This window comes from Stegostoma tigrinum, chromosome 31 (genome assembly GCF_030684315.1).
Source record: "Stegostoma tigrinum isolate sSteTig4 chromosome 31, sSteTig4.hap1, whole genome shotgun sequence".
Lineage (NCBI taxonomy): Eukaryota > Metazoa > Chordata > Chondrichthyes > Orectolobiformes > Stegostomatidae > Stegostoma > Stegostoma tigrinum.
Genome location: NC_081384.1, coordinates 32,263,983 through 32,290,295, shown reverse-complemented (window position 1 = coordinate 32,290,295; position 26,313 = coordinate 32,263,983). Strand labels below are relative to the sequence as shown.

Below are 26,313 nucleotides of genomic sequence, written 5' to 3'. Positions count from 1 at the left end.
TGTATTGCTGAATAAATTCTTGGTGTTGGATGGCACCATTGATGAGATTAATTCAATGTCGACAATGATTCAGAACCTGCACTGAAAGAGACAGCAATCAGATGCAGAACTGGAGCACTCCAACCCTCAAACAAAAGGGCTACCTGCTGTGAGATATAGCCAGTGAAATGTGTTATTGGGCTAAACCTTATTCATTTCAGTCAAAGCTTAAAAAAGGAAAGGGAATTACTGAATGTCAGACAGCGATGTGTGAGGAGCTAAGGCGCAAATCTTGATGATGTTTAATTGGCAGCATGTTCTACTTAATGCAGCATTATCGAAGCTGGCAAATATTTGCCCTCTGGAGAGTTCAAATAGGATTTAGCAATTTCCAAACAGAGTAATTGTGCTGGAGCTGGAGATATGCTTCTGTGAGTTGGAACGAAACAATTAACACATTCCCGGCCTTTGCTGGCTCTGGTTGCTCAAAGATTTAAAATGCTGTGGAGGTTGCATTACGAACATGTGATCATTCCTTTCTCACTGTTTGCCTCTTCATTTTCATTCCAGAGGTAGGTGTGTCCATCTGTTGGACCACATAGAGCAGAACAAAAGAGCTCAATAGCTCCTTCCTGTTCCCAATCTAATTATAATTCACTTCATTATAAATTCCAATGACATTTTTAGCCTGAATATATTTGCATCTGTGATCGTGCTGAACACTTGACCTCATGTAATTTGATCTGCTTCCAGCCTTTCTTGGTCTTCATTTTGATTTGTGAGTGTGTGACAGCACAAACACATACACATGTGTAAGATAATAAAATGTGAGGCTGGACGAACACAGCAGGCCAAGCAGCATCTCAGGAGCACAAAAGCTGACGTTTCGGGCCTAGACCCGTGTAAGACCCTGTTTTGAGCCGAAATGTTCACTCACAATTGTGCATATCTGCTTGTGTTCACACCCATTCCTGTAAATTACACACACATTCACGCTCGTAGCTCCATACAAATACAAGCTCAGATATGCACATGCACATATGTAAAATGGAGAGACCTAGGTGATCAGGTGCACAATTCTTTGAAATTTGCATTACAGACAGTGTGGTTTAGCACACTTGTCTTTATTGCTCAGATCTTTGAGTACAGGATATCAGACATCGTGTTGAGGTTGTACAGAACATTGGTGAGGCCTCTTCTGGAGCACTGTATATAGCCCTAGTTATCCTATTATAGGAAGGATATTATTAAACTGGAGAGGACTCGAAAAGTTTTACCTGGATGTTGCCAGGAATAGAAATTCTGAGATGTAAAAATAGACTGGCTAGGCTGGGATTTTTTCCACTGGAGCATAGGATGTTGAGGGGTGACTTTATTGAGATTTATAAAATCATCGAGGCCATAGATAAGGTGAATGGCAGGGGTATTTTCCCTGGGGCTGGGGAATTCCAAACTAGTGGGTGTATTTTTAAGATGACAGGAGAAAGGTTTAGAAAGGACATGATGGGCAATTTCTTTAAACAGCGAATGATTCATGTGTGGAAAGAACTGCCAGAGGAAGTGGTGTTTGCAGGTATAGTTACAACGTTCAAAAGACATTTGGATAACTTCACAAATAGGAAAGATTTGGTGGGATTTGGGCCAACAGCATGCAGGGGGCTAGTTTGGTTTGGGAACATGGTCAGTGTGTGCTGGTTAGACCAAAGGATCTGTATCCATTCTGCATGACAAATAACTGTTCTTGCACGTGTCCACTCACACACACACACACGTGCGCACACGCACACACACACACACACACACACACACACACACACACACACACACATACACGTGCACACACATACACGTGCACGCACACCTACACACACTTTCACCTGCTCATGTACACACTGAGTCAGAGTCTTACAGCATGGAAACAGACCCTTCCTCCCAACTAGTCCATGCCAAACATAGTCCCAAATAGACTCGTCCCACCTGCCTGTTCCTGGCCCTCCAAATCTTTTCTATTCATGCACTTATCCAAATGTCTTTGAAATGTTGTAATTGTGCCCACATCCCCACTTCCTCAGGAGGTTAATTGCACACGCAAACCCACACTCTATATCAAAAATTTACTCCTCATGTCTTTTTTAAAATCTGTCCCCTCTCACCTTAAAAAGGTGCCCCTACGCTTGAAATCCCCCATGCTAGGCAAAAGGCAACTACCATTAACCCTATAATATCCCTCAAGATTTTATAAACTTCTATAAGGTCACCTCTCAACCTCCTATGCTCCAGTGTTAAAAGTCCTAATCTTTTCAGCCTTTCATCTCTACATTTATCACATTGGAGTGTATCCACACATGCACCGACACAAATAGATGTGCACACTCAGTCACACTTTATTTACCGACACTTACTCATATGTGTTCTTATTATGCATGTGTGTTCCACAAAACATATTGATGCTAGTTTGGCTTCTGAGAGACCAGGAACCTGCCAGCCTTTACTCAGTAAGACTGATTCAATTCCCCTGTATTCTGTACAAATTCACAGCAGTAGCCTCTCCCATCTTCAGTGGACTTCTGATACTGTCTCTGAGGAACTACAGCAATGGGGGACTGAAATTAAAGGGATGATATTGTCTGGGCCAAACTCCAGCAAGAGGGCAGAATTATCCTAAGGAGCGGAAAACTGTAGACTCGGGTTAAGTTATTCCTTTAGAACATAGAACGTTACAGCACAATACAGGCCCTTCGGCCCTCGATGTTGTGCCGACCTGTCATACCGATCTCAAGCCCATCTAACCTACACTATTCCATGTACGTCCATATGCTTGTCCAATGACTAGTTAAATGTACCTAAAGTTGGCGAATCTACTACCGTTTCAGGCAAAGCGTTCCATTCCCTTACTACTCCCTGAGTAAAGAAACTACCTCTGACATCTGTCCTATATCTTTCACCGCTCAATTTAAAGCTATGCCCCCTTATGCTCGCCGTCACCATCCTAGGAAAAAGGCTCTCCCTATCCACCCTATCCAACCCTCTGATTATCTTATATGTTCCAATTAAGTCACCCCTCAACGTTCTTCTCTCTAATGAAAACAGCCTCAAGTCCCTCAGCCTTTCCTCATAAGACCTTCCCTCCATACCAGGCAACATCCTAGTAAATCTCCTCTGCACCCTTTCCAAAGCTTCCACATCCTTCTTATAATGCGGTGACCAGAACTGTATGCAATACTCCAAGTGCGGCCACAACAGAGTTTTGTACAGCTTCACCATAACCTCTTGGTTCCGGAACTCGATCCCTCTATTAATAAAAGCTAAAACACTGTGCGCATTCATAACAGCCCTGTCAACCTGGGTGGCAACTTTCAAAGATCTGTGTACATGGACACCGAGATCTCACTGCTCATCTACTCTACTAAGAATCTTATCATTAGCCCTGTACGTTGCCTTCCGGTTACTCCTACCAAAGTGCATCACCTCACATTTGTCTGCATTAAACTACATTTGCCACCTCTCAGCCCAGCTCTGCAGCTTATCTATGTCTCTCTGCAACCTACAGCATCCTCCGTCACTATCCACAACTCCACCGACCTTAGTGTCGTCTGCAAATTTACTAACCCAACCATCTACGCCCTCATCCAGGTCATTTATAAAAATGACAAACAGCAGTGGACCCAACACCGACTCTTGCGGTACACCACTAGTAACTGGTCTCCAGGATGAACATTTCCCATCAACTACCACCCTCTGTCTTCTTTCAGAAAGCCAATTTCTGATCCAAACTGCTATATCTCCCACAATTCCATTCCTCCGCATTTTGTACAATAGCCTATTGTGGGGAATCTTATCAAACGCCTTGCTGAAATCCATATACACCACATCAACCGGTTTACTCTCATCTACCTGTTTGGTCACCTTCTCAAAGAACTCAATAGGTTTGTGAGGCACGACCTTCCCTTCACAAAACCGTGCTGACTATCCCTAATCAATTTAATCTTTTCTAGATGATTATAAATCCTATCCCTTATAACCTTTTCCAACACTTTACCAACAACTGAGGTAAAGCTCACTGGTCTATAATTACCAGGGTTGTCTCTACTCCCCTTCTTGAACAGGGGAACCACATTTGCTATCCTCCAGTCATCTGGCACTATTCCTGTAGACAATGACGAGTTAAAGATCAATGCCAAAGGCTCGGCAATCTCCTCTCTGGCTTCCCAGAGGATCCGAGGATAAATCCCATCCGACCCAGGGGACTTATCTATCTTCACCTTCTGAAGGATTTCTAATACCTCTTCCGTGTGAACCTCAATCCCACCTAGTCTAGTAGCCTGTATCTCAGTGTTCTCCTCGACAACATGGTCGTTTTCTAGAGTGAATACTGTTGAAAAATATTCATTTAGTGCTTCCCCTATCTCATCTGACTCCACACACAACTTACCACTACTATCCTTGATTGGGCCTAATCTTACTTTCGTCATTCTTTTATTCCTTAAATGCCTATAAGCCTTAGGGTTTACCCTGATCCTATCCGCCAACAACTTCTCATGTCTCCTCCTGGCTCTTCTGAGCTCTCTCTTTAGGTCTTTCCAGGCTACCTTGTAGCCCTCAAGTGCCCTAATTGAGCCTTCACATCTCATCCTAACATAAGCCTTCTTCTTCCACTTGACCATAGATTTCACCTCCTTTGTAAACCACGGCTCCCGCACTCTACAGCTTCCTCCCTGCCTGACAGGTACATATTTATCTAGGACACTCAGGAGCTTTTCCTTGAATAAGCTCCACATTTCTAATGTGCCCATCCCCTGCAGTTTCCTTCCCCATCCCATGCTCCCTAAATCTTGCCTAATCTCATCATAATTGCCTTTCCCCCAGCTATAACTCTTGCCCAGTGGTATACACCTATCCCTTTCCATCACTAAAGTAAACGTAACAGAATTGTGATCGCTATCACCAAAGTGCTCACCTACTTCCAAATCTAGCACCTGGCCAGGCTCATTTCCTAGTACCAAATCTAATGTGGCTTCGCCCCTTGTTGGCCTATCTACATACTGTGTCTGGAAGCCCTCCTGCACACTCTGGACAAAAAACTGACCCATCTATAGTATTCGAACTATAGTGTTCCCAGTCAATATTTGGAAAGTTGAAGTCCCCCATGACAACTACCCTGTTTCTCTCACTCCTATCGAGAATCGTCTTTGCTATCCTTTCCTCTACATCTCTGGAACTATTCGGAAACCTATAGAAAACTCCCAACAGGGTGACCTCTCCTTTCCTGTTTCTAACCTCAGCCCATACTACCTCATTGACAAGTCCCCAAACATCCTTTCTGCAACTGTAATACTGTCCTTGGCCAACAATGCCACACCTCCGCCCCTTTTACCATCTTCTCTGTTCTTACTGAAACATCTAAATCCCAGAACCTGCAACAACCATTCCTGTCCCTGCTCTGTCCATGTCTCCGAAATGGCCACAACATCGAAGTGCCAGGTACTAACTCATGCTACCTTCTTGACCACTCTAATCGACCTGCGTTACCACCTTCAGGGTACAATGGACCTGAATACCCAGATATCTGTGCATCAATTTTCCCCAGGGATTTTCCATTTACCGAATAGTTCGCTTTTAATTAGATTTTCCAAAATGCATTACATTTGCCTGGATTGAACTCCATCTGCCATTTCTCCGCCCAACTCTCCAATCTATCTATATTCTGCTGCATTCTCTGACAGTCCGCTTCACTATCTGCCACTCCACCAATCTTAGTGTCATCTGCAAATTTCCTAATCAGACCATCCATACCTTCCTCCAGATCATTTATGTATATCATAAACAACAGTGGTCCCAACATGAAACCCTGTGGAACATCAACGGTCACAGTTCTCCATTTTGAGAAATTCCCTTCCACTACAACTCTCTGCCTCCTTTTGTCCAGCCAGTTCTCTATCCATTTAGCTAGTACACCCTGGACCCCATATGACTTCACTTTCTTCATCAGCCTAACATGGGGAACCTTATCAAACACCTTACTGAAATGCATGTATATGACCTTCTAAGCCCTCGTCTATCAACTTTGTCACTTTCTTTGTCACTTTCTTAGAGAATTCTATCAAGTTGATAAGGTGTGATATTCCCTGCACAAAACCATGCTGCCTACCACTGATAACCCAATTTTCTTCCAAATGTAAATTGATATTATCCCCTCAGCATCTTCGACACCACTGACATTAGGCTCATCAGTCTATAAATACCTGGATTATTCTTGCTACCCTTCTTAAGCAAGGAGACAACATTAGCAATTCTCCAGTCCTCCGGGACCTCACCTGTGCTCAAGGATGCTGCTAAGGCCTATTCCACGAGTTTCTAAGCAAGATTAGTTTGTAGTCATCAGATAGGACAGGGGACAATTAGATCAGAGTTTGGAGCTGTAATAAGCCTCCATTTTAATGTCAAAAGGTTCAGCTTTAACCATGACAAATTTCTGGTGAACGTGGGTCATGTGAGCGCAAAGTTCAAAAAACCAGTTTCCACATTAAGGTGTACCACGAAGGTTGCTCTGTTGTCGGTCACTTTCTTAGATCACACCATTTTCAGTTAAAGCAATTGCATGTGATAATGAGCAGCCTCATTTTAGATCCTGAATTTCTCGAAGTGGATCAGACCTCATGCCTGTACCATTCAGACTTTTCCAGCGTGAATGTAGCCAAGTAAGTCATCATTACTCAAAACAAAATCTCTGAATTATTTACCTGTTGGTGTGACAATGGAAATAGGATCAGGAGTGAGCCATCTGGCCCATCGAGCCTGCTCTGTGACCGCAAGAGGAGCTAGAAAACTCGGGGTTACACAGCTAAATTAGGCCGTGATTAAATTCTATCCCTTTGTATTTGCATGTGAACATCTTTCCTCCTATGAAGTAAAAGGACAGTGAGCTCTTTCTTTGTGCTGTATACACTCTCTTCCCCTTTCCTCATTCTACCTGGTATGTGGATCCTTTGAAGTATATTTCTGTTTTTATTTCAGTGTCCAGTGCTGAAACTGTTTTAATATTATTGATGTTAATAAACACTGTGAATCAGCTGTTGCCACTCTCTGCTGTTTTTTTTCTTTCTAGTCTGGATTCACCTTGGTGATGGAACATGAGCAGTGTGTGAATGAGATCACACTCAGCCTCAACAATAAAAATGCAAGGTAAGACATCCAGAATAATGAGTATCAAGCATGTTCTTAATTACAGAGATTTTAGCAGTGCCAGTTTAACCCTATTTAGCTATTGATTCAGAGCCATTGTATTTCCAGGTGTCGCTTGAAGGACATCAGATGCGAGAATTTGGGCAATTTATTTAAATCCCTCCTTAGTGGGGACTTTGTGATGCAGTGATAGTGTTTCTGCTTCTGAGGCAAGAGATGAAGGTCCCATTCCTACCTGCTCCAGAAGTGTGATGTCATATCTCTGAATCAGATTGGTTAGGGGAAAAAAATAATTCCTCTTAAATGCAGAGGAATTGAGGTTAATTGTGTTGTAATAATTCAGCAGTAATTGCAATCCTGATGGAACCCAGAATCAAACCTAAAACCTATGTCCTTGTTATCAATTAGGAGCACTCTGTGCAAAGAGTAATTCAAGTGTCCTGTCCTTTGTTACCCCATTGTATATGGGGACAATTTATATTCTCACCCCTGGGCACAATTACAAAATCATTTCACCTGGCAAAACAAACCAATGGTAAGCCCAGATCCTGGCATCACAAAGGCATGAAGCCATCGATGTGACTCGTCCCAAACTTTGATTAAAAAATACCCGCTCCAACTCAGGGAACATGATACTAGTGAGGGCACATGCTCTATATGATTAACAGTCCGTCCACCACCTTAAACATAATTCCTTCACCAATAAAGTGTACTGGCTGCATCTCCAGGATGTACATCAGCAAATTGCAAGGACATCTTCTGCAGCAACTCCTAAATCTGCTCTGTCATGGATTTTCTGCAGCTTTCCCTTTATTCGAGGGCCATGAGTTTCCGCGCAGACAAACATGTGACTAAACAGGCTGATTTGCCATGTGCAGAGCTTTGGGTTCATTAACCAGGACTTTCCACAAGGTAGCCATTGCCAGAGATCAGGATTTGCTTCCTCTGCAGTTTAGGTGGAACGCCATGCTAAATTACCCTGTAGTGTCCAGGACTGAAAACAAAAAATGCTGGAAACCTCAGGGTCAGGCTGCGTCCATGGAGAGAGAGCAAGCTAACATTTTGAGTCTAGATGACTCTTCATCAGAGCTGATGTGAAGTGTAGAGGGGTCAGTATTTATGGAGTGGTGTGGGGCTGGAGTGCTTGGGGAGAAATGGTGCTGATATTGCAGATTAAGTGGTTGAAATGTGAGAATGGTAGAACAATGATGTTACTGACTGCCAAACAAGAAAGAACAGACAGTCCCATTGGAGTGAAGGGAGCAGAGAGAGGACATAGTGACATGATTCCCACTAAGCTGTGCCCATGCAGAGGAGCCTGGAAGGTACCACAAACAGGCTTTGTTTCATCTAAATGCACTCGCTCAAACAAGTGAAAAATGGACCATGTTTTGGAAAAATTGCCAAAGCACAATAATTAATTTTAAATACATTATTAACCGACGGCATGGTGGAGCTGATTTCATTAAATGTTGTTTCGCCGCCAATTTCTTTGTGAGAATACGTGTGGGTGATAAATGGCAGCTTTGCCAGGAGTGCCCACGTCCCCAGAAAAAAAACTTCTGAAAGTCCCCCCGTTATCTCCTTTGTAATGTGTCTATCCTGCTATCTGTTGAGCAGACCACTGCAACAGTCTCCTTGCTGTTTGATGGGACTGAATGTGAACTGAACACCTCATGTTTTCTTTGTGCAGGACAAAGGCACTGGTGTTGGAACTATTAGCTGCAGTGTGCTTGGTGCGAGGAGGGCATGACATCATCCTTGCAGCATTTGAGAACTTCAAAGAGGTAGCAAGCTTCACCATGTGTTTGTTGTAACGTGTGCTGAGTTGCCTGTGTGACTCAGATGTGTGAGATATTCACTAATGTAATTATCTATCAGGATTGAACCTAATTCTAGGACCTGTAATTCTCAACCTTCTTATTGCAAGTGCTGCCCAGTATTCTAAGTCAGTTGGGCAGACTCCAAAACTCCTACAATCAGTTGTGAAAACTCACTTACGTACGTTTGGTGTTGAAATATGTAGCACTGCTTCCCATAATCCACCTAAACAGACCAAAGGTTTAACATCCCATTGAAAGGATAGGACCTCCAGTGATGCAGATTCCTTCTTTATCGCACTATCGCTGCTGATCATTGTTGTGGAAGTCTTTGTAAAGATATGGATTTCACCTTTTGAATGCTTGGAGAATGAACTGCGGGGATATGGGAAAGAGAGAGAAGTGAGCTGGTGTGTTGTGTTCCATGGAGCTAACTGGCTCTAAAGAGTGGTGCAGACTTAATTCCTGATGAACGTTTCTTTTTGGTGATTCCTGCCCTGTGCCTCTTGAACAATAGCTGGCATCTGATTTTTAATTACTTTTGTGTAGTGTTGGCAAATTGCACACAGCAAGTTTCCATAAAAAGCAGTGGGAGGAGTGACAAATATTGCTTAAGAGATAAATATTGGCCAGGACACTAGGGAGAAAACTTCAGCTCCTTCTCTAGTTCCATGGAATCTTTTATATCCACTTGAATATGTTTACCATCTTGTCCAGAGGAGATGGTTTTGACTGCACTGAGTCGGTATTGCATTATCAAGCTCATTTCAGTATGGCTGAGTAATTCTTTCCAAAGAGGTTGTTTTCACCATTAATTTGCCAATAGTCCTCCACTGTGGCAAAAACAGAAACCATGCCATCTCATTGCTGTTGCTACTGTGTACAAGTTATGCCCATTGCGTGTTTCACTGCCTCCTGTCACAGAGTCACACAGCATGGAAACAAACCCTTTAGTCCAACCAGCCCATGCCGACCATAATCACAAACCAAACTGGTCCCACCTGCCTCCGCTTGGCTCATATTCCTCCGAACCTTTACCATTCACGTACTTATCCAAATGTATCTTATACACTGTAACTCTACCCATATTCATCACTTCCTCTGGAAGTCCATTCCACACTTGAACCACTCGCAGTGTTAAAAAAAAAAGTTGGCCTTTATGTCCTTTTTAAATCTTTCTCCTCCCACCCTAAAAATAACAACATAACATCCTCACTCTAAGAAAAAGACTCTTGTCATTCACCTTATCTATACTCCTTATAATTTTATAAAGCTCTCTAAGGCCACCCCTCAACCTCCTATGCTCCAGTGAAAAATGTCCTAGCCTATCCAGCCTCTCCTTATAACCTGGTGTTACCCTTGATCAGAAGTTGAACTGGAATAACCATAAAAATACCATAGAGAAGATCACTGTCTAGGGATATTGCAGCGAGTAACTCACTTCGTGACTCTCCAAAGCCTGTCACCATCTACAAGAGACAAAAGCAGAAAGAGATGGAATACTTCCCTGGATAAGTGTAGCTCCGACAACACTGAAGAAAGCAACAGTCCTTAATCACCACCTCTTGCACCACTTAAACATTTGTTCTCTATACTGCTGATGCAGCAGTGTCTACCATGTGGAAGGTGTATCCAACAACTTCACGAGGCTCCTTCAGCATTTTCCAAGCCTGCCCCTTGTAGCGCCAAGAAGGAGTGCCAGCAGATGCCTGGGAAAACCAAAGCAGCGTATTCCCCTCCAAGCTGCTCACCATTCCGACATGGGCCTGCACTGCTGTTACTTCACTGTTGTTGGGTCAAAATCTTGGTGTTCTGTCCCTCATGGCTTTGTTGGTCTACTTATACCGCATGGACTGTAGCAGTTCAGTAAGGCAGTTCACCAGCACTTTCTCAAGGGTGGCTCGGTGGTTAGCACTGTTGCTTCACAGCACCGAGGACCTGGGTTCAATTCTGCCCTTGGGCGACTGTGAGTGGAGTTTGCACATTCTCCCTGTGTCTGTGTGGGTTCCTACTGGGTCATCTAGTTCCTTCCTGCAATCCAGAGACATGCAGATTAGGTGAACTGGCCGTGGGAAATTGCCCATAGTGTCTAGGGATTTGCGGTTTAGCCATGGGAAATGTAGGGTTTTTGGGATTGGGTGCCCTTCAGAGGATTGGTATGGGCTGAATGATCTACTTCCACACTGTAGGGTTTTCTAATTAGGGATGGACAATAAATGCTGATCCAGCTAATGATACCCACATACTGTGAAAGAATTTAAAAATGTCTTTGGCTTGAACGAGTTTATTCCTTACCCCACCCCCCCGAAAATATTCCCAAGAGGGATTTTTTTAGTGAATTGTGAACTTTTCATCTGTCCGAATGCAACAATGTAAGATTGTTTTGCTGTCTTGAAACTAGCCTGAAAATGTTGGAGAGGGCAGATCGAAATGTACCAATAAGCCCCATTTCTTTGTACAGGATCTGTGGGATTTAAAAATATGTATTATCCTTTGTACATCCTGCCGGAAGTTTCAATCTGTAGATGCCAAAAAAAGAAAGAATGCAAAAATGAAGCATAGATCTCTCAGGTCTTCTGGAGCCTATTGCATATGGTTTCAGCTCATTAGTGGGTACATTGCTTTTGCACTCTCTGAGTTCCAGTTGCCCCCACTGTAGTCAGTTATTGGTTGAAATGATGAGCATCTAATCAGCTGTGGGGCTAGTGCATCAGCCACACAATGTACATTCCCATCCCTGTGCCCGGAGAGCTGACACAGGCCAGCAGGTCTCTTTTCCCTTGACGTCTGACCTCAGGAAGGAGCCTTCTGCCGACATTCGACATCTGCACATGGTCCGGTTACGTTAAAATTTGTCGCTATGAACAGGTAGGAATTCTGGGGAAGGGTTATCCCCACAGTGTCCGCAGCCAGGAAGACTGGTAATCATCCAAACTGCTCTTCTGTACCTTCAAATGGACCTCCAGCCTGGATCTGTAGCAGACATTTGCACGTTTTTACAAGGTTTCCTTTGGGGCCTCTCGCTCCTGCCTGTTACCAAGTGTGGGTCTCCATCCAGCACTCCCTACGACACAGCGACTGTGTAGGAGCTTGGGTACAGAAGTTGCTGCAACCTCCGAACTGGCTGTGTTTGAAATGTCTTTTGGCAAATAAACAAACAGCTGGCACTTTTGCGAAATGAAAAGTGAGTGTCACCAGAGATCAGAGCTGCCCACGATCCATGAACAAACCTGCGCCTGGCCAATTCCCAGATAAACTAAATAGAATGTCTTGTTTGAGTGATGCTGCTTTCACAATATCCCAATTCAGAGCTGCCACTAAATGACACTTACTGTTATACAACGTCAAATAGCCACAAACTGCTTTAAATCCATAACTAGAGCTCGCAGTGAGTGCAATGAGTTATTATTAGGTCTGTCCAGATGCCATTTTCTATGTGGCAGTATTCTCTTTTTTTTAAAATTTCTGTATTTGTTATTGGAATACAGATAAAATTGGTTATATTTGTTGACCATCCTTGACTTCCATTGAACTGAGTAACTTGCTTAGCCATTTAAAAAGGCAGTTTAGAATCAACTGCATCACTTTGGGTCCATAAACCAAGCCAGCAGATTTCCTACCCCAAAGTACGTTATAAGACGATAAGATTTTGTAGCATAATTAGGCCATTCAGTCCATTGGGCCTGCTGTGCCGTTCGATCATGTTTCTCAACACCATTCTCCTACCTTCTCCGCATAAACCATGATTCCCTTAACAATTAAGAGCCTATCCATCTCCATCTTAAATACACTCAATAACTTATTGCCACAGAATGCTGAAGAGGCTGAGTTCCACAGATTCACCATGTTATGGACCAGACCGGACCGCCTCAAAATATTTCAACAAGATACCCTGGACCCTAACTTTTCCTCATTTTTAAAGGCATACATGAAGTGCTGTGCTCCATTTGCAATGCGGCTGGTCAAACTACCTGAAGTTAAGCAAAACACATTTTGTTTAAACATTACAGTTAAAATACAAACAAAAGAATGAAAACTTAGAATAGCAGCTCTATTCGAAAATGCAACCAAATAATAGATGCAGTAACTATCGCCATTTAACTGTTCCAATGTAGTAACATCCCATTAAAACAATCTTTGGAGAAAAGGAAAATTCAGAAAAATAGATTTGTCTCACAGGCAACCCAACAGCAGAGAGAAACCCCAGCTTCTAGCTATAACCGAGAGAGGGAAAATATCACTCCTACTTTTTCAAGTCCACAGCTGCAACTGCTCAAAGCAAAGCTTAAAACTAAATGAAAAGTAGAAAGTGTGGTCTGTGAGAGCTGACCACACCCAGCCAGGCTGCCTCCATTGTTCCAACTTTTAACAGGAAAAAACAAGTCCTCACACGCTGTTTACTCTAGTGGTTTTGGTAGGTTACTCAGTATGTCCGCCTTCAAAAAAAAGGGACAAAATATCCTCTTAGAGCCACAGCATCATCACAACCACCCTCTGGCTGAAAGGATTCCTCCTCATCTCCGTTCTGAAGATTCATCCCTTTACTCCGAGTCTGTGTCCTTGGGCCATAATCTCTCCTGCTGTGGAAACATCTTCTCCACATCTACTCCATCCAGACGTCTATAAATTTCAGTCAGATCCCTCCTCATCCTTCTAAACTCCACAGAATACAGACCCAGAGTCTTCAACCATGCTCATATGGCAAACCCTTCAGCCTCTCCTGTAGACCCTTTCCAAGACCAGTACATCCTTCCTTAGATATGGGGCTCAAAACAGCTCACAACATCCCAAATACGGTCTGCCAGAGCCATGTACAGTGTCAGCAGTACATCTCTGCTCTTTGATTCAAGCCCTGTTGAAAGTAATGCGCTAATATTGCATCCTCAGTGACCTGCCTCAAATGTGGGAGCTCGAGGGCATGGCTCGTGTCTGGAGGATGATGATTTGATGACCAGGGCCTGGGGCTGGAGTCCCACATACACAGTGATGAGTTGGGTGCTAGGGAGTTGCACTGTTCAGGCCTGCACTTGAAAGTTGAATGCCTGGGTGAGGTGTAGAGCACTGACACAGCCTGTTGCTTCCACCCTAAAGGGAGCATGCACTTTCAGATGACTAGAGAGGCTGGGGTACTTTACAGAAGTCATAGACTGAAGTTTGATGAATCAACAATGCTGGACAATTGACCTGTTTCTTGTCACAGCACAAACACAAAGGAAGTGACCGCAACTGTTCTCAGTCGGCTGCCCCATTCTCTCCCAGAAACAATCAGCAAGAAGGGATTGCTGTTAAAATTTGAGATGGAGGAATGGGTATTGTAATTCAAGATGGAACAATGGCTGTTGCAAGTCAGTTCATCTCTTTTTTTCTTGTGTCTCCCATTCAGAAGTGTGCAATCAATTGAAAAAGCCATTGATGATCTTGTCTGCTGTCCACATTTGTCAATTTGTTTCAGATTATAAAAGGTGTCTGAAAACAATTCTGGAGTTTTTACTATTTCCTCAGGCTTCTCACATCAGGTGTCTGACTAAATGCAGCAAACCTCTGCCAAGTTTCCACAAACCTGTGATGCCGGAAAACTATAATGACCGAAATCTCCTGGCTCTGACAATGATATCATGACTGCCACTGAGCTCTGCATGGCTTCAATGTTGCCAGCTGATATGATTCTCAGTGTATCCAGCATGAATGTGTTACTGCACTTGTCAGAAATTCCTCTACAATAATCCATTTATGTTAAATGAGTGAACAAAGAGTGAACATTGTAACTTTATTTTGACCTGCTACCTGTTTTATAAAGTGCTGAGTTTACTGAGTGCCCACCAAACTCCACATTGTCCTGCATCCTCACATTTAGGAATCAAAGTACATTACACTAACCTAACTTCCCCTAAACCTGCCCCTACGCCCTCTCCTGTCCATCCCTCACTTGCCCAACCTGCTATGATCTAACTGCTCTCGAAATCCAATCCTGGCATTAAGGAACATCTATTCCCCTATCCCCCCATTATTCACATCTAATTCCCTTCTCCCTCTTATCCCCTTTGTCCTACCGTCTCCCACCTTGGCTTTATTCCCTTGACTGTCCACATGCCATTTTCTCCAATCAAATTATTGAAGAGGAATGTTGGTGTCCTGCAGCTAAACATATTTGTAAGAGTTATTAGTTACACAGCAGATGTAAAGGGAGTTGTGCCTGGTCACTGTGTTGGAAATGCTTGAGGCTGACAGAATAGGACTTATTCCAAACCTAGATCATGTTTCTTTTTACTAAGCAGAAGAAACCTATACAAAACCTGATACACAGAAAATATTGTGGTTTGTGATGACTCAGGCATTCCTAGACAGATTGATAGCTTTATCTTTTTTCTGTTACTGTGATGGATAATAGAACACAGTTGCATCGTAGCTTAGTCAAGGAGCTGTGAACATAAAAAATCTGTTTCGCTGTATTTTTTCATACAATAAATCAAGTCCATCTTCGCCTAATTTGAGCAATGTAAAACTGTCCCACACTTCATTGTAAGTGCTTCAGTTCCTCTGTTATTTAGAGTAAAGCACCTGTCATTTTGCTAGTTTGTTTTAGGCTGTGATATTGGGTGTTTCACATTGATAACAATATAGACACTGATGTGGAAAGCCATTTAACACATCTTAGTTAATCTGTTCCGAAAAGTTCTTCAATCCTTTTCACCTGCCAATTTTCCAAACTGATTCCTAGGTTTTTGCAAACGCTTGGTCCATTTTCTTGTTCATTCACAAGATTGTAGGTCACTTGATAGACCAGCTTGTATTGCCCATACCTAATTGCCCTTGAGAAGGGATGGTGATACCATTGAATGTTAAGGGTGATGGTTCAGTTCCGTCTTGTTGGAGATGGTCATTGCTTAGCAAGGACTTGTAATCAATATTACTGACCACTTATCAGCCCAAGCCTGAATATTGTTCAGGTCTTGTTGCATTTGGACACAGAGTGCTTTAACATCTCGGAAGTCATGAATCATTCTAAACATTGTGCAATCATCAGCAAACATCCCCACCTCTGACCGTATGATGGAGGGAATGTCATTGATGAAGCAGCTGAAAATGGTTGGGCTGAGGACACTTCCCTGAGGAGCTCCCGTAGAGATATCCCAGAGCTGAGATGACTGACCTCCAACATCCACAACCATCTTACTTTGTGCTAGGCATGACTCCGAGCAGTGGCGAGTTTTCCCCTGATTTCCATAGTTTTGCTAGGAATTCTTAATGCCACACTAGGGCAATTACTGCCTTAATATTAAGGGGAGTTGCTCTCCCTTCACCTCATGTGTTGAGCACTTTTGTCTGTGTTCGAACCAAGGCTGCAATGAGGTCAGGAGCTGAGTGACCCTGACGCAACACAAACTGGGCGTCACTGAGTAGGTTATTGCTGAGCAGGTGCTACTTGACAGCACTGTTACTGTCACCTTCCATCACTTTACTGATGATCGCGAGGAGATTGATGGGGCAGTAATTGGCAGAGTTGGATTTGTCCAGCTTTTTACATATAGGACATGGGTCTAGGTCTGAAACGTTAGCCTTCCTGCTCCTCTGATGCTGCTTGCCCTGCTGTGTTCATCCAGCTCTACACCGTGTTAGCTCAAGTTTTCACAGCGTCAGGTAGATGCTAGTGTTGTAACTGTACTGAACAGCTTGGCTAGCGGAGCAGCAAGTTCTGGAGCAGACATTTTCAGTACTACTGCTGAAATGTTGTCAGGGTCCGTAGCCTTTGCAGTATCCAGTGCTTCAGATTCATTTCAGTTATCATATAAAGTGAGTTGAATTGGTTGAGAACTGGTGTCTGTGATGCTGTTGACTGCAGAAGGGGTCTGAGATGGATCATCCACTTTGCACTTCTGGCTTAAGATGCTTTCAACTGCTTTGTCTGTTTGCACTGACGTGCTGAGCTCACCCATTATTGAGGCTGGAGATATTCATAAAGCCTTCACTTCCAGAGAATTAATTGTCCACCACCATTCACGACTGGTTGAGGCAGGACTGCAAAGCTTAGATCAGATCCAGTGAGTGGGGAGCCACTTAGCTCCGTCTATCACTATACATTTCTCACTTCAGCTCAGGACCTCTTGAAGGAGCAGGGGTTTAACATGCTGTAACTCCTGCTGCTGGGGAATATTTCCAATTGAATTCACAAGGCAGATCCCACAACCCCCCCACCCCCAATCTCCTACCCACCAACCTCATCCTGCCTCCTTCACCTGGCCATCCTCCCTGGACTGACCTATCCCCTCCCTAGCTCCCCACCTACATTCACCTTTACTGGCTCTAACCCCACCTCTTTGACCTGTCTGTCTCCTCTCACCCTATCTTCTCCTTTATCCATCTCCCCCATCTCGCGATTTGTTTCAGAATCCCCCTTCCCCTCCCCCATTTCTGAAGAAGGGTCTCGGCCTGAAACATCAAACTTTCCTGCTCCTCCGATGCTGCTTGGCCTGCTGTGTTCATCCAGCTCCACACTGTGTTATCCCACAGCAATGGCTAGCTTCAACTGCATACGTATAGCACATGTTCCCTTTTTCATGACCGTATGTAGTGTATTGGAAGTTAGATGTGGCATATTTCCAGTTAGTGAATTAGAAAATGGGTAAAAGGCATTGGGTTGATCCTGTGATCTCAATTTAATGTTTTGCATGAGGCGTGACTTTTAACTTTGTATGTATATTAGTGAAGGAATAGATTAAAACGTCACTTAGAAAATACTGATAACACAGTGTGGAACTGGAGGAACACAGCAGGCCAGGCAGCATTAAAGGACCAGGAAAGCTGACATTTTGGATCGGGACTCCCTCTCCATTTCCGAAGAAGGGTCCTGACCCGAAAGGTTATCTTTCCTGCTCCTCTGATGCTGCCTGGCCTGCTGTGTTCCTCCAGCTCCACACTATGTTATCTCAGACTCCAGCAATGGCTGTTCTTACTATCTCTTAGAAAATACTGGTAGGTTTGGGCAGTATCAACACGGATTCATGAGGGGAAATCATATCGCGAGTTTTTTGAGATGATAACTAGCAGAATAGAAGAGGGGTTGGGGAAGCTGGTGGAAACCAGTGATTGTGGTTATTTGAATTTTCAGAAAGCTTCCATTGAGGTCCCACGCAAGAGTCTAGAAGTAAAATCGATGCACATGGGATTGAGGGTAACATAGTGGCACAATGGAGAACTGGTTAACAGACCCGAAACAGAGAATAGGAATAAATGGTCATTCTTGAGTTGGCAGTCTGTGACAAGTGGGTGTAGCACGGGTCAGTGTTTGGATCAACAACTCACATGTGAGAACTGAATGTTTGCTGATGACTCAAAACTAGGTGGAAATAGAAGTTGTAAGGAGGAGGCCAAGAGGCTTCAATGGACATAGACAGGCTAAATGAGTGGGTAGGTTTGCAGGAGATGAAATATAGTGCGGATAAATGTGAAGTTTTGCATTTTGGTATGAGAAACAGAAATGCTGGGTATTTTCTTAAATAGTGAGAGATTTGGTAAGTTTCTGAACCAAAAGGGCCTGGTTGTCCTTGTTGAAAAGTCACTGACTGCTAACATGTGGATCCAGCAAATAATTAAGAATGCAAATTGTATTTTGTCCTTTATTAGAAAAGGATTTCAGAACAAGAGGTCTTGCTGCAATTGTATAAAACATTGTTGAGGCTGCACCTGAAGTATTTGGTCTCCAACTTTGTTCACCTTACCTAAAGAAGAACATACTTGCCATAGAGTAGGTGGTGCAAGGTCTCCAGACTAATTCCTGAGATGGTGTGATTGTCCCACATGGGAATAGATAAGGGAGTTCCCTGGATTAAAAGAATACAACATGACCTTGTTGAAACATGTAAAAATATTACAGGGCATGAGAGGATTAATGCACTCAGGACATCTCTGCTGCCTGGGGAATGCTGAAATGAGGAGAAATTTCTTCATTTACAGGATAGTGAACCCTTGAAATGTTCTACCCCAGGGGGCTGCAGAAACTTAGTCACTGAGTATATTCAGGACAGAGATCAGTAGATTTCTCAATATTAAAGAAATGGCATCAAGAATTAGGGTATCAGGCTGGAAGATCAGCCATGATCTAGTTGAACTGCAGAAAGGGCTGAATGGCCCACTCCTGCTCCTATTTCCCTTGTTCTCTGTGCCTAAGCAGGGAAGCTAAGTGTTTTTTCTGATTGTTGTAAGTGCTTTGTTTCCTTCATCACTGAAAGAAGCAGATGTTCAACAAGTAAATGTACGTGCGCCTGTATTGTGGGTAGAAAAATGAGAGCAGGAAGTGAAGGCATGGTCACCTTGGAAATACCAACAGCATACACTTATTAACAACAAACAATGGTGCCCTCTACTGGCAGCTCTTTGTAAAAACTGTTTTCCATCAGTGCCCAGCATCTCTGGAACAGTGACCCCTCATTTGTAAGTTCTCATTATGAATGGTATGCAAGGGAACTTGTTAAAAATGGATTAGCTACAGTAAATAATGGTGCCTAGAGGCATAATTAGTCTGAAGGTATATGAGTGCCAAGCTCTTCATTATCTCAGTCATTGTTCAGCTTGTCCAATTTAAACAAATACTTTCATGTTTATTGCTATCATTAGAATTATAACTCCATTGGTTGACTGGGTAAAATAGAAAATATTACTGAATTCATCATCTTCAGAAGAATAACATGGAATGTACAGGAAAGAGGAGGGGAGAGAGGGCAAGGCCTCATCTGTGCTTTAGGTGTCAAAATTTAGTGACTTGCACTGCTGTGGTGTTTTACTGTGCTAAATTTATAAATGCACAGTGTGGTTTAAGGCAGTGACTGGAATATTCAAAGGGAGATTCAGCCATATCTCACAACCTGCTCCCATGTTGTGTGGTACACATGGTTGTCCAAACCTGAAAAGTAGTTCCTTGTGTTAGTTATCTCTTTAACATCTCTTCCTCCTGATCCAGCCAGCTGATGATGGGCAATGATGAACGGTCAATAGCACTGCCATTCTGTGCTGACCAACGGCTGTGCCTTGTGTCTACCACCTACCCCCTGCTCAAATTCCACATTGTAGCAGGAGAGGTCCTCCACAGTCTGACTTCATTTCAAAGCTGTACGCTTGACATAACAGGAATGAGTGATAATCCTTGGGAATATGTTAAAGCAACAAATTGTAACAAAACAGTTATAAATTATTATATAAGTGACACCATAACATATAAATAACTAAGAAGAAAGAACAAAAGATAATTTTATTCAAAGGGAAGAAAGCAGGAATATAAATCAGAAAATAACACAATTTTATTCTAACACAGACTGTAACATATGCACACTAAGTCTCTGAATAAGATTTAAATGGAAGGAACCTCCACTCAGCCACTTCATCGATGTTGTTTCACTCTTTAGTCTTTAGTGGTTAGCTGTTGACCACTTGGTGGCTGCAGCAGTGAATTCTGGGAGCAGTGTGCCTTCAGGCCAAATTCCATTCCAGCCTTTCAAGTTTTCAAAGTGAAATATCTGAACTTAGCAAAACCTGCTTGCTCTGCATAAAAGAGATAATGAAGTGTGGAGCTGGATGAACACAGCAGGCCAAGCAGCAACTTAGGAGCACAAAAGCTGACGTTTCATCCCTTCATCAGGCTGTTGACTCACTGAGGAATGGGAATAATTATTCCTAAATTACCTCACCATCATCCTTCATGACTACCATATCTCCTCAAACATCTCTTCCTAAGGCAAAGGGTTTTGCATTTTTGACACTGAAAGCCTGTCAGTTCTTTTGTTTTAAGCATCTTTAGTTACAACAGCTCCAACAGAGGCTCTCGTAAGATGGTATTGAAGGGAGCTCTGTGTGAAGGATAATAAAATGTGAGGCTGGATGAACACAGCAGGCCAAGCAGCATCTCAGGAGCACAAAAGCTGACGTTTCGGGCCTAGACCCTTCATCAGAGAGCCTCAGGAGCACAAAAGCTGACGTTTCGGGCCTAGACCCTTCATCAGAGAGCTTTCAGGAGCACAAAAGCTGACGTTTCGGGCCTAGACCCTTCATCAGAGAGCTGTGTGAAGGATGTTTGGAGCCAAAGGAAGGAGGGATTAATGTCAGAGTGTGTTACTCTGTACATGGCTATCCCATCATCAGAGTTTGCACTTCTGCTTTAACTGATTCTCTCAGTTCCTGTTCTGCTTAATGCAGGTGCACAGAAAGCCGACGTCCGTAAAAAACTTCCGCACACATTAAACTCAAGAGTCGAAACACTCATCATCTCTCCACTGATTCACCTGAAATATACAGTGGGCTGAATTAACGGTTACATTTAACATTTGCTTTGTAGTTATTCCCTCTTTTTTCACAAATTATTAATATCCCCGAAATTTGTGCAGCGTACCAGTGTGCTGGAATGAGGAAGCGATGGTTTTAGTAAAAGCCTAGTACCTCACAAGCCTTTAATAAATCAATGACACCTTTCTTTTGTTCTATTCATTCATGGGATGAGGGCATCGCTGGATAGGCAGCATTTACTGCCCATCGCACAGGGAAGTTTGGAGTCAACCACATTGCTGTGGGTCTGGACTCACATGTAGACTAGACTAAGTAAGAATGGCAGTTCCTTTCCTAAAAGACGTAAGTGAACCTGATGGGTTCTTCCTTCCAATTGACAATAGTTTATTAGACTTTTAATTCCAGATTTTCTTATTGAATTCCAATTCCACCATCCGCCATGGGATGATTTGAATCCATGCCCCCAGAACATTACTTGGGCCTCTGGATTAACCTGCAATACTAATAGGCCATTGCCTCCCCTGTCAATGTCTATGTCAAAAAATACAGAAAATTCAGGAATAAAGACACATGAATAGATCTAGTTTATTAATATAAGATATGCTACTGGGGGGGGGGGGGGAGTGCTGAGATCAAGATGTTTGTCCCATGTATATATAAAACAAGACTGACTCCACTTCGAATCTGAACCATTGAACGTAAAGTCGCATGGAACATCCTGTGGATGCTAATGTAAATGTAAATAAAAACTTATTGAGCTCTTGCAAAGCGTGCAAGGAGGTGAGGAAGGGGTGTTTGAGGCAGCTCTTCATGTACTTTGGTGAGATTCAGCTTGATGGGCCAAATGGTTGCCACTCATTCCAGAGAACCTTCCGGAACTGAAGGTCTGTGTCATCTCTTGAGGAAATGTTTTCCACTCCCCTGCATTTTAACTATAATCTCGATTCCTCGTTTCTTTTGATATATTTATCCAACTCTGTTTTGCAAGTTACATTGCGGAATGTAACCACTGGCTGCATGAAAAATATTCTCCTCGTCTATAAACCCAGAGCAACCCATGTCGACAAGTTACTGAAGTATAATTGTAATTCTGAGTGAGGGGACTGTTACAGTAATGACTTTACTGACTCTCGCTGTGTTCCCCCAGGTCTGCGGAGAGAAGGTGCGATTCGAAAAACTGATGGAGTATTTCCGAAATGAGGACAACAATATTGACTTCATGGTATGAGAGTTTGGGTTGGAACTTCTCAGCAGCCAGCACAGGGTCTGATCTATAAACACAGGAGGTCACTCCTATATTATTGAATGTTGGGGCTAGTTCTGCAGGCACCTATGTCCCCAGTTAACTGGAGCCAGCCCAGCTGACCTGTGCATATTCGCTCCAAACATACTGAGCACACACGCTCTCTGATTGTACTAAAAACCTGTGTACTCGTTCTGCTCACACGAAGAAACAGCAGGCTGACCCAGATCACACCCAGAGCCTATAGATTTATACTGTTCACACGAGGAGCCTACACACTGACCAAGTTCACACGAGGAGCTTGCACACTGACTATGTTCGCACTCGGGGCCTACACACTGATCAAGTTCACACTCGGAGCCTACACACTGACTAAGTTCACACGAGGAGCTTGCACACTGACCCAGATCACACTAGGAGCCTACAAACTGACCAACTTCATACTAGAAACCTGAACACTGACCCTGTTCACACTCGGAACCTACACAGTGACCAAGTTCACATTAGAAGCCTGCACACTGACCCCGATCACTCGAGGAGCCTGCACACTGACCCAGATCACTCGAGGAGCCTGCACACTGACCCCGATCACTCGAGGAGCCTGCACACTGACCCAGATCACTCTAGAAGCTTGCACACTGACCAAGTTCACTCTAGGAGCCTTCACACTGACCAAGTTCACACTAGGAGCTTGCACACTGACCCCGATCACTCGAGAAGCCTACACACTGATCAAGTTCACACTATGAGCTTGCACACTGACCCAGATCACTCTAGGAGCCTGCACACTGACCAAGTTCACACTAGGAGCTTGAACACTGACCCAGATCACTGGAGGAGCCTGGACACTGACCCAGATCACACTAGGAGCCTGCACACTGACCAAGTTCACACTCTGAGCCTGCACACTGACCCAGATCACTCTAGGAGCTTGCACACTGACCCCAATCACTCGAGAAGCCTGCACCCTGACCCAGATCACACTAGGAGCCTGCACGCTGATCCAGATCACACGAGGAGCCTGCACGCTGGCCCAGATCACACTAGGAGCCTACACGCTGACCCAGAACACTCAAGGAGCCTGCACACTGACCCAGATCACACTAGGAGCCTGAAAACTGACCAAGTTCACACTAGGAGCCTGCAGACTGACCCTGTTCACACTCGGAACCTACACACTAGAGATGTGTACATTGATCTTGTTCATGCCTAGGGCCTTCATACTAAGTTGATCACATTAATGGCCTCTGCACTTTGCAGTTCCCCTGGTGAGCCTCTGTATACACAAGATGAAGATGGGTCCACATGACAGTTACAGTAAGGAATAATCCTTCAAAATCCAGCTGGTTGCACTCTCAAAAATCCACTGAAGGGCCATCTGACCTTTTGTGCAATGAGGCTGACCCATAATGCAGCTGGTGCACCTGAGTGACCCGTAGACATTACAACAGACAAAGGCACCATCCTTAATATCCTCCTGAATGACCCTCTCTGTTGGATTACCCAGTACACAGCTTCTAAACCCGCCCTGGCCAGCCTTTCCAATATTGACTGTGTTGGGGTCTTTTTAACCAAACAGCTTTGGAACAGTTTAGGAACAGTCAGGAGCCTGCCATAGGCCCTTTTGGACAGCCAAAGCAGCTGAATGAACCAGCCTCACATTTACATCTAACAGCACCTCCTTATGATAGTCATCTCATGTTGGTGGCCGTCTTACTAATCTACCTTTCCTGTACCTATGGCCGTTCTGTGAACTGTAACAGTCAGCACAGTCTGTGACATGTTCCGTTAAATCTCACTTTAAGCATAATGGACTTTGATTAACTTTGGCCTTTCCTTTATTTGGTGGCATCCTAGAAATACTGTCGATACAGCGACCTGTCTCCTCCATCCGCACTCACCTGGTGGGGTTTATAATCCCAATACAGTGACTTACCTTTCCTACTGTCTCTCTCTCTCCGTCTGTCTCTCACTCTCTCTCTCTCTCTCTCTCATTCTTGCTCCATCTTTCCTCAGGTTGCCTGTATGCAGTTCATTAATATTGTTGTACACTCGGTCGAGGACATGAACTTCCGTGTCCATCTCCAGTTTGAGTTCACCATGCTGGGCCTGGACGAGTATCTTAAGGTAAGAAAGCACAAAATGATAACTGGACATAGTGTCAGATGTGTGACAGTAAAGCCGTCATGGTACACGTGCCAGCCCGGGTTCACAAAAAAATACAGTTATTTCACAGAAACTAATCTTACATGAGCTCACTGGGTAAATATCAGAGTCTCGGGGCCAAATAAAAATGACTAGATTTTAAGAACAAATGGGCCCTTAACCCTTAACCCCTTAACCCAATAGAATCCCGGTGAATGTAGTTTAAGAACATCTGTTCCTTTTCCTTCAGAAATATTTCTAAACAGGCTTTGGAACTTAATTTTAGTACCTTGATGCCTACCTTAGTAATGTAAGAAGATACTTAAACAAAAAAATGCCCATTGACTTGATGAGGCAAATGGCCTATTTCTGCTCCAATTTATGGTCTTAAGTTATCTTGCTCACAGCTCAGTGAGTTCAGGATGAAAGGCTTATGTGGGCCTAATAGGCAGAGTGATTATTGTTCTACCTATTAGAGTAGAATTTGTGGACGTGACATTTCCCATCCAAATGCTTAAAAACTGGTGTGAAGTTCCTTGCTGCTATGTTCCAATACAAGCATTCCCACAAGTTAAAATACTACATTAAGGAACGTGGTACAAACATGGGAACTGTAGCCACCCTTATATCTTCTTTCCTCTTTGTGGTGTCAAATGCTAAAATTCCACGTATTGTTTGCAGAAACTAAAATCATCAGAAAGTGAGAGGTTGCAGGTGCAGATCCAGGCCTACCTGGATAATGTGTTTGATGTTGGCGCGCTGTTGGAAGATGCAGAGACCAAGAATGCAGTGTTGGAACATGTCGAAGAACTTCAGGATCAAGTAACACAGGTAGTAGGCATTCGGCCTCAGTGAAATGGAGGCGGAGGGCTGGTGCTGGCAGTTCGCAGGGTATAGCCATAAGGCATAAAAAGGGTGACACATTCCCATTCATATGAAATAATTCCACTGAGGCCGATATCCTCTCACCAGGTCACCCCTTTATTTACATGTGGGGAGTCCTTGCCACAGACCCAGGTCCCTCAGAGCCAGCTCCCCTGAGCAGAACCCCTGACACTCCTGTTTATATCTATCAGTCAGGGCTTCATAATTGGACTAGATTTACAGCCCCATTCTGAGATCCACCTGTTACAATCAGTACATCATACACAGAATCATGTGCACGCACAGACACACATTCTCACATACTCTCTCTCGCACAAGTCCATGTGAACACACGCATTTGTCTCACAGGTACACATATACTACCTCACACCAACTCATATATACATACACTCTCAGACACACACTCACACACTTTCTCACACCCACATTCACGTGTAATCACACACTCTCTTATATGGACGCACTTACCATGCACACTCTCACACACTCTCATGTATAATCTCACACTCTTGTACAGACACAGTCTCCCTTACACACTCACTCACAGTCTTTCGCGCACACACACTCTCTCCCACGGACATTTTCTTGCACACCCAGGTCGCACATTCACACTGTCTCGTACACACAATGTCAATGACACCATAGTTTTCTGCTGCCAATAGCTTTCAGTGGCCTCCCCCTAAATTGTGAGCCACTCTGTCCAGCCATGAGGGTTGATGGTCGCCTTTCACTGGCCATACAGCTCCACAGACAGAGTTTAGTGATGCAGCCTGTGAGGAACTACACATG

At 43.7% G+C, this 26,313-nt stretch overlaps 1 protein-coding gene across 9 annotated transcripts in view; it reads left to right on the top strand.

Annotated features, from left to right (window-relative positions):
* fmnl1a (formin-like 1a) overlaps positions 1-26,313 on the top strand; it is a 286,119-nt gene that overhangs the window by 200,516 nt on the left and 59,290 nt on the right. For all 9 annotated transcript variants that reach the window (XR_007250443.2, XR_007250442.2, XM_059638694.1 and 6 more), the window contains 5 exons: positions 7,085-7,161; positions 8,855-8,948; positions 22,399-22,473; positions 24,511-24,621; positions 25,321-25,470. Coding sequence is in view for 7 of the 9 variants with exons in the window: in XM_059638694.1 (XP_059494677.1) it covers positions 7,085-7,161; positions 8,855-8,948; positions 22,399-22,473; positions 24,511-24,621; positions 25,321-25,470 (507 nt within the window). In the remaining 2 variants the exon portion in view is untranslated. The remainder of the gene's footprint in view (positions 1-7,084; positions 7,162-8,854; positions 8,949-22,398; positions 22,474-24,510; positions 24,622-25,320; positions 25,471-26,313) is intronic.